The sequence below is a fragment of the Alligator sinensis genome, unplaced genomic scaffold, assembly GCF_000455745.1.
Source record: "Alligator sinensis unplaced genomic scaffold, ASM45574v1 scaffold642_1, whole genome shotgun sequence".
Taxonomy (NCBI): domain Eukaryota; kingdom Metazoa; phylum Chordata; order Crocodylia; family Alligatoridae; genus Alligator; species Alligator sinensis.
In genome coordinates, this window is record NW_005842289.1 from 1,404,791 (window position 1) to 1,414,237 (window position 9,447).

Sequence of the window (9,447 nt, forward strand, 5' to 3'; positions counted from 1 at the left end):
TCTCTCCTCTCCCTGGCTTTCAAAGAGATTGGCAGTCTGGAAGCCCCAGGCCTGGTCCCCAGGAAGCCAGGGTCCCCATCACAGAGCCACCATCCACATCCACAGTGAAATATAGAGCATGGGGCAGGGTGTTCCCTGATGCCACACACAGCCCCCTTTCCCTGGGCAGGCAGACCCCAGTGGGGCTGCCTGGGAGTGAGCCAAGAGTTGGGAGCTAACACTTGACAGGGCTCAATAGGAAGTAAGATTAAGACTTTCAGCTGCTTTCTGGGATAGGGCCTGTCCCTCTGTCTGTGTCTGTACAGCAGCTGGCACAATGGGTCTGAGGCGCTGTGGGAATACATGTAAAGTGTAGAGAAGTAAACTAACCAAGATAGCATTTAGCAATGGGAACAACCCACCAAAAGCCTGGTGGGTTCCCCACATATGCAGAGGCTCAGATAGGATGCTTTCATCTGGCTCCCAATCTTTCTGTGGCTTTATGCAGCATCCTGGGGCTGATTCCTCCTGGGCTGCCTGGTGACCATTCCCTCTTTTCCTCTTTGGCAGTCTGATTTCCAGGATGTTGCAGCGGGATCCCAAGCAACGCGCCTCACTGGAGCAGATTGAAACCCACCCATGGCTGCAGGGTGTGGACCCCTCCCCAGCCAGCCGCTCCTTGCTCCCCCTCACATCCCACAAGCGGGTGTCTGAAGAGGAGCATGACATCATCATCCAGGCCATGACGTGTGGGAACATTGCTGATCGAGACACCATCCAGGAGTGAGTGCGCAGTAGGCTAGTATGGGGTAGGGAGTGTCTGTGTCTACTGGGGTCAATGCACCTACTTCCCTGCCATGGCAAAACAACTGCTGTACTTCAGGCTGTTTCAAGGTTAGGCTGTCACCTCAGGGTGGAGCAGTAGACTTTCATCCTCCTCCTGTAGCATTCATTTGGCTGCACCTGAAAAGTAGCTGTTTGCATGGTATGATGAGCAATGTCCAGGGGAGCAAAAAGTCTCAGGCACCTGCAATGCTTCCCTCCCATTCTCTGAGGAGCTGGGGAGCAAGCCTTTGGGTGAGCCATGTGGGGTTGTTGGATAGGGTTCTCTGCAGGTGACAGGAACAAGGCTGTGGCGGGGGGGGGCGGCGTTCCCTGCAGGGCTGAAATGAGACTGGGGATTCCTGTGTGCAAGGGAAGTGAGGTAGCGTTCCCTATAGGCATCTCCCATAGGGGGAAAGTAGGTCTGGGAAACCCACCAAGAGGTATGGAGTTGGGGATCCTACAAGCTGGAGGTTCCCCAGTGCCTGTAATCTCCTGAAGAGATTGAGGAGGGGGGTGTTTCCCATAGGCAGGGAAGCAGAAATGGGGGTCCCTATAGGTGGGGTTTACAAGGCTATGTCTGGTATCTGGAGCTCAGTGCTTTGAGCTTGTTCCTGTGCCTCATGCAGGCTTTGTGTACACCACATTGTGCTAGTGTGTGTTCCCAGTGCCCTGTGCCACAGGCATCTCTGCCTCTTTGGGATGCGAGTCTCTCATCTTTGCCTCACATCTCCCTAGGGCCTTGGAAGCTGATCGCTACAACCACATCACAGCCACCTACTTCCTCCTGGCAGAGCGGATCCTTCGTGAGAAACAGGAGAAGCAGAGCCACAACCTTAGCTTGGTTTACAACCTGGCCCAGCAGGTCCAGAACAGGTGAGTGCTATGCTTAGGATTCTTGGATCCCAAAGCCAGATGGTTGTCCTGCTGTGATTTTGGGGTCACAGCTGGAACAGGCCAAGCTGCCTGTGTGCCAGAAGTATCTCACAGATACAGTTCCCCTGCATGTGCTGCTCCATCTCCAGCAGAGGGGCTACGAACTCACATCCTGCCCCAGGAAACAAGGGGCAAGGCTTTGTGGGCTGAGTTGAGCAATTCCAGCCTCCAGCAGTCCAAGCTCCATGGACAAGGTGGAACCAAGGGTCACCTTTTTGCCCCAGGCTGCCTTTTGAATTTCAGCCTCAGGGGTTTCCCCAAGAAAGCATCTTCCACTCATGTGATGGACTCATGGCCATTTTCTCTCTCTCTCTCTCTCTTTCAGGACCAACTTGTCGGACACATTCAGCACTGTGGGCAACAGCAGTGACCTTTCACCCTTTATGGAGACACCAAGCAGTCTTGCAGCTTTCCCCAGTCCTAAGCCCCAACCAGCAACTAAGAGCACTTTGGAAGCATTTGGAAAGGATTCTGGGAAAAGTGAAAGGAAGTCCACTTCCTTATCTACAGTGGATGGAGATGAAGTTCCAGCCAGTTTCCATGGAAATAAACAGCCAGTCAGAGCATTGCTCAAGCCCTCCCTGGTTGATGCCCCCATTGCCAAGAGCACCCCTGCTTTGCAGCAGATTTGTGAGGAAGAGGAGGAGGAGGAGGAAGATGGAAAGCCTGACACAATAGAAAGGAAAAGCACCTCCTTAAACCAAGAGCAAATGAGAGATTTCCAGACCTCCAAGGTCTCCATACTGTTCTGCCGAGGCACCATGGTCTATAGTAAGGGGGACAAGGGCTCTCCTGCGAGGGCCACAAAGCCAGTCCTCTGTGAACCAGCCACAGGGTCTAACGATCCATACCAACCTCTCCAGCAGTCAGCAAGCCCAGTGGACAAGAAAGGACCCAGACAAGAGGCAGCAAGCCAAAATGCAGGTTGGGAAGTCACAGGCAGCAATCTTAACTTGGGCCTTGGGAAGAATACCAGTGACCCACTGCTGGTGGGTACCACAGCTGGAGAAGGGGATGGTGAGCTCTGGAAAGGCAGGCATGACTTTGAGCCACTGGGATTTGAAGGAAAGGGTCTGGAAAGGGATGAGGTTGAAGACAGGTCAGGGAAGCAGGAGGACAACAACAACACCACAAAAATAGAGGATGGTGGCACCATTGAGGAGCTTTCTGAAAAAGCAGAAAAGATCATCTACCCACAGAGCAGCAAGGACCTTGGCACCAACTCTACTGGAAGCTGTGGGGTCCAGGATGGAGGAAGCCTCCAAGCCATTTTAACTAGGACATCAGCTCTGGAAGACAAGTCCAGTAAAATTGATGGTATCCCTGAGATGGGATCCTCAGACCAGGCAAAGCACTCAGCTGAGAGCTCCTACAATGATGGTACTGTGGGCAGTGAAACCATGGTAGACAATGTGATAAAGCTTGATCCTGGTAAGAACAAGAGCGCGAGCCTGAGGGACAGGATCATGCAGTTCCCATTGTGTGAGAAGGCACTGGCCTTCAAGATCAGGCCCAGCTCCAAGGACAGCCTCCTTTCCCTGGGACAGTTCAACTGCTGCCATGTCATCTAAGTGCTGTACATATATCACCCATCATCAAGGGACTGAGCGAGAGAAGGAAAGTGACTGAGAACAGCCCCAAAGCCAGGGGCACGGCAGATGCAGGACTGCAAGACATCATGCTTTCGCCGTTCTTGTTCTCCTCCATTTCTTCATTCTTGTACTCTCCTAGAGCAGCTGCTCTCCTAGTTCCATTGGGCTGAAAACCGTGCTCCACCTGCTTGTCCTTCCTTTGCCTAGGATTCCTGCACTGAAAACACTTTGAGCTCTTGGCACCCCAGCACCGAGAACACAGTACAGAGTTCAGGACCATCTGCTTGGCTGACCCTGTCTTTACACACTGCTGCCAGCCCGCTCCAACCTGGTGCAGCTACTCTGTGATCTCCTGGGGCAGGATCTGTCAGTACAGCCTATTGGGGAAGGGGTCTGCTCAGGTACTTCTCTAGGCAGTAGGCAAGGCAGTCTTGGTTTAGGGACAGCTCACAGACTCCTGCAAGTATAGCCCTTGTGATCTCTGCAAAGGTTGCTTTGATGCCCCCTGCTTGGCAGAAGGCAGCAGCACTCACTGTCACATACACAGGCTGGAATTTGCAAAGGGACGAAGGCAGGAGGAATGTTCAGCTCAGTGTCTGGCTGTGTTCAGCTCCTTCAGGAACCCTAGGTCTGCTCTCAGACAAGCTTGGCCAAGTAGGAGGCAACTTTGAGGGCACTGGCTCATAGTAAACACCACAGCTGCTGCAGGGTACATTTCAGTATGCATGGGCCACTGGCCATACTTGTCCAGTCCTGAACCATAGGTCTGGAGTCTGAGCTCAGGTAGAATTCAGAATCCATTCCCCACTCGGACTTGGGTAGCCCAGCCTGTGAGCCTCTAGGGACTGATTCAGGGGCAGCTGCACACTTCCCTGGGACCACTCCTTCTGCTCTTGAGGTGTGGGTTAATCTAGGCCAGTTACCAAAGGTTTAAAAGTAGAAGGCAATACCCCATTCCTGTGAGAAGCCTGCCTGTGTTCCTTGCTCCATCATAGCCAAACACCAGAGTCAGGCTTGCGCGTCCCCTGCGTTTCAGAGTCATTTTGCTCCCTCAGGGCTGAAAGGATGCAAAGGGATTCCACCGCACCCTGGAGAATGCCCCCAGTATAGGGGCTGCTCCACCAGGAACAGAGCCATCTCCAACCACCCCATGTGACCACCAGGCAGGTTCAGGATAATCCTACACTCAGGCTCCCTTCAGCAGCCACAACACCCAAAAGACCATAGCAGCTGGAGTGCAGGTTATGGCAAACCCCCAGGGTTGCCTTTCCCTGCTCCAAGACTGGACCTGGCCCTAGTGGCTACAGGACATAGGAGATAAAGCCACCTCTACTTGGTCTCTGTGCTGGGGGCTTTGTCCCCACAACTCCTTTGGAGATGGCAAGTACTGTGGGAGAACCAAATCCTGCTTACAGCGTGTACCCTTGGAGCACTGCTAAAGCCTCCACACCTCTGCACACAGCCAGGGAACCAATTCCAAGGTTCTCAGCAAGATCAGCCCTACTCTCTGCCATCAAGGGCAGCTGTGAAACCACTTTCTAGCAAGGGAGGGAAGGAGTACCTGATGGAATCCGCATGGCAGTACCTGCCCCTTTAAGAGGGCACTGGCAGTACAAGAAGGCTGTCAGTGTGTGTGGCAGGGGACCCAACCAACTGTGCTGTAGGACAGGGCCTCTGCTCTGTGGCTGGCAGCAACCAGGTGTCAGCATCATAGTTGTTGCTGGGCCTTGCCTGCTAGAGAGGGTGCTAGGTGAGAAGAGCCTGGCCTAGCTGGGGGAGGAGACATACTAGTCTAGGTAGTAATGATGCCAGACACAGAGGTCCTGCATGAGTCTAGGCATGCATCCCTCTTCTTTTTCTGTAAAAGCCAGACAATGCCCTGAAAGCTCAAAATCCCACAGTCCAGTGGGTGCTTTGGGCACATCTTGGTGTCTAGGCAGCCAGCAGCCCCCTCTGCCCTTCTGGCTTGGGAGGGGGTTTTTATAACTATTAGAAATATTTTTTTTAAAATAGTCTATTTTAATGTAATTTAAATAGAGATCATTATATGCCCCCACCCCCTGCCCCTGCCTGAGCACTCTTGGGGCAATGGACTGCGCTTCCTGCACCAAACATGCATGGCCTCCAGAGCTTCTGGGTGCCTGACCATTTCCCGTCCCACCTCATATAGAACCACCCTGTTTGTGCAGTCTGAGTGGCAATTCAGAGGGGGGCAACTGCTTATCTGTCTGCACAGTATCACGCACACTTCTGGTGACTCAACAGGTTAGGAACAGGAGCTGGGAGTGCATGCTTGTGGCGGTGGGTGTGTGTGTGTCACGCACAAACACATGTACACACATATAAGGTGCACAGTCTAGTCTGTTTCCTCCAGGCACCCCTGCAATGATAAGCTTTCTATTTATTATCTCTGTGTTTTCTTGCTGGCAAGAAATGAATTGTGAATAAAGTCTGACTCCAGAGCTCACTCCCAAGTTCTGAACAATGTGCACTGAATGGATCGGGTCCAATTAGAAAGAAAAGCAATTCGGTCCAATAAAATAAGCTCCTAATTTCAAACCAGTTTCTCTGTTTCCTTTACTGGGCTCCCAAGGAGGAAGGAGAACAGCATGTAGTATTTTAGGTAGTGGCGCGAAGATGTTGTAGCCATTTTATCCAGTTGCCCTTTGCCAAGAATTAACACAGGTCAGAGCCCACCTGGTATGTATGCTGTTGGAGGAAAAAATAGGTGACATGAAATCTAGACATATTTTTAGTGCAAACTGTTTCTTTGCAACATTTGCACCAGCCCTAGGACAGAAATAATCACAACATACAGCCCGTTTTTCCTGGTATCCCAGCACATACATCAATCCCCTGTTTTCCTAGAGCAATACCTTTAGGATTGATTCAAGGAGAAAGATTAGAAAAAGCACAAATGCCCAAGCTGCTTGCAAGAGCCTCCTGTAAAAGGAATAAGATCACAAAATTCAAACAATGTTTTGTGACATGCTTACCCCCTGAAGAAAGAAACCTGTTCAGCCCTATGTAATAGTGTCCCTAGTGACCCACCGTAATGGAAGGTTCTATGTTCCAAAAATGAGCTGGGCAGGTAGAGAGAAAAAAGACTTGTCAAACAGCCTCATGGAGGATGTTGTACTCCAGTGTCTGCAGCTGGAGCCTCCTCCACCAGCCAGCTCTAAGGTTTCCAGGTCCCCTTTGCACTTTTCTGTCTCTTTTGCCCAGAGTAATTGGGCTGGGGAACTCCTCCCCCACCTCCACTTTCTGCAAATTTGTGCTAAAGCATGAACCCACAGATTTCTCTAAACTAATCAGGAGCCTTCACTACATATTTCCTAGCTCTAGGAAGGGAGTGTGAGGTGCAACACTTTGACTGGATTAACAGACTTTAAGGTGGATGGAAAGCTGGCTGGATTGTCAGGCTCAGCAGGTAGTAATCGATGGCTCAATGTCTAGGTGGCAGCCAGTATCAAATGGAGTGCCGCAGGGGTCAGTCCTGGGACTGGTTTTGTTCAATGTCTTCATCAGTGACCTGGAAGATGGCATAGAATGCACCCTCAGCAAGTTCACAGGTGACACCAAGATGGAGGAGTGTAGTAGATACGCAGAGGGGTAGGTCTAGGATTTGGACTGACCTAGACAAATTGGAGGATTGGGCCAAAAAAAATCTCATGAGATTCAACAAGGACAAGTGCAACGTCCTGCACTTAGGATGGAAGAATTCCATGCACCGCTACAGCCCGGGTACTGACTGGCTAAGCAGCAGCTCTGCAGTAAAGGACCTGGGGGTTACAATGGACAATAAAATGGATATGAGTCAGCATTGTGCCCTTGTTGCCAAGAAGGCTAACAGCATACTGAGCTGCATTAGTAGGAGCATTGCCAGCAGATTGAGGGTAGTAATTAGTCCCCTCTATTCAGCACTGGTGAGGTCACATCTGGAGTATTGCATCCAGGTTTGGGACCCCACTATAGAAAGGATGTAGACAAGTTGGAGAGAGTCCAGTGGAGAGCAATGAAAATGGTTCAGGGGTTGGGGCACATGACTTCTGAGAAGCGGCTGAGGGAACTGGGTTTATGTAGTCTATGACTTTAAGGCCCTGCACACTCACAAAGGGGAATTCCTTTGTGAGTGAGTTGTATCCTGAGCTTTCAGTCTAACATCGTACATTAGGCTCTCAGTGACTCACCATGGTCCGAACTTTGTGAGGCACCTTATCCACTGCACCATAGTCTTACGTAACCAAAAAGCCTGCTGTATCTGAACGGCTTCACAGGCAACGTGTCGTCTGTCCTAGATACCTGAAATAACTTGTGTGCCCAATCTGACAGAATGATTCTCCTTTACCTTCTGATTATGAAAACGTGTCTGTGGAGACAGAACAGCATTCAATTATTAATCACAAAGTGTTTCATTTCGGGATTACTACCTAGGGAATATGAAATCACTTGATGAAAGAAACACAGCATGAATAGCATAGCATACTGTTGCACCCTCCGCTCATCAGACAGTGCTTATCAATATACACTATTTATGCTATTAATATTATTCCCACTGAGTTATTACACAGGTCTACATTTCTGGACACCGATGATAAATGGATCCTTTTTGCCTTCAGCGCTCACCACCAAGCAAGAGGTATCTTTCTATGAGAACATGGGACCACTGTTTTGTTCCAATTTAGACTGAAAATTCTTTGGGAAGTGAGTCTCTCTGGCGCTCTGTTTTCAAACAGCACCAAGGCTTCCAGGTCCTAATGAAAGCCTCTGCATGCTACAAACACATGTACACACATACAATGTAGTATGTAGAGGCTATAGTTTATATTCCTTGCAGTTTCCACAGAAATGCCTGCTTGAAACCAGAGGTGATACTCCCCCTCTATGCGACTTTGGTAGGCTGCAGTTGGAGTACTGCATCCAGTACTGGGCACCGCACTTCAAAAGGGATGTGGCCAGCCTGGAGAGGGTTCAGAGGAGGGCCACCCATTTGGTGAGAGGGCAGCAGGACAGGCCTTACGAGGGGAGACTGAAGGACCTGAACCTGTTCAGCCTCAGCAAGAGGAGGGTGAGGGGGGACCTGGTGGCTGCCTACAAGCTCATCAGGGGAGATCAACAGCAAATAGGCAGAGCCTTTTTCTCCCCAGCACCACCTGGGGTGACGAGGAACAATGGTCATAAGCTGATGGAGAATAGGTTTAGGTTAGAGATCAGAAGGCAATATTTTACAGTTAGGGTGGCCAAAATCTGGAACCAACTTCCCAGGGAAGTGGTCCTCGCCCCTACCTTGGGCAAATTCAAGTGGAGGTTGGACGATCACCTGTCTGGGGTCTTGTGAACCCAGCATTCATTCCTGCCTGTGGCAGGGGGTCAGGCTAGATGATCTGTTCAGGTCCCTCCTGACCCTAGCTGCTATGAAACTATGAAATGAGCACTATGGTTGCAAAGCCTGAGACAGAGGTTTTCTGTGCAACTTGAATATCCAAGGCGGAGATAGAGCTCGGATTAGCGTCCAGGATTAAGGATAACAAAAAGTCCTTTTTCAAATATATTGGGAGGATGAAGAAGGCGCCGGGTAATGTGGGGCCCCTGCAGGATATGCGGGGCAATCTGGTGGTTGCGTCAGAGGATAAAGCGGACCTCTTTAACCAATTCTTCACCTCCGTTTTCTTGTGCAGGGACCGGGACTTCCCTGCTGTGATAGAAGCCGGACGCGAGGGGATCGCCTTCAGACCTCAGGTTGGGGAGGACCGGGTTAGAGAGCTTCTGGAGGGGCTGGACGCGTTCAAGTCAGCGGGGCCGGATGCTCTCCACCCCAGGGTGCTGAGGGAGCTGGCTGGGGTTATTGCAGGGCCCCTGGCACGGCTCTACGAGCGATCGTGGTGCTTGGGCCAGGTGCCAGACGATTGGAAGGTAGCTAATGTGGTCCCCATCTTCAAAAAAGGGAAAAGGGAGGACCCGGGCAATTATAGGCCCGTCAGTCTTACCTCAATCCTGGGGAAGCTCTTTGAGAAGATCATCAAGGAGCACATTTGTGATGGGCCGGCATCCGAGATGATGCTCAGGGGCAATCAGCATGGATTTATTAGGGGGAGATCATGTCAGACCAACCTGATTG

General features: G+C 50.9%; 1 protein-coding gene across 1 annotated transcript in view; it reads left to right on the plus strand.

The window, feature by feature from the left end:
- The window catches only part of LOC102378306 (SNF-related serine/threonine-protein kinase-like), a 25,574-nt gene extending 18,543 nt beyond the window's left edge, over positions 1 to 7,031 (plus strand). Inside the window, exons 4-6 of the mRNA XM_006028095.3 lie at positions 550 to 762; positions 1,540 to 1,677; positions 2,063 to 7,031. Coding sequence (XP_006028157.1) covers positions 550 to 762; positions 1,540 to 1,677; positions 2,063 to 3,308 — 1,597 coding nt within the window. The 3' untranslated portion in view covers positions 3,309 to 7,031. The remainder of the gene's footprint in view (positions 1 to 549; positions 763 to 1,539; positions 1,678 to 2,062) is intronic.
- Positions 7,032 to 9,447: the final 2,416 nt, after the last annotated feature.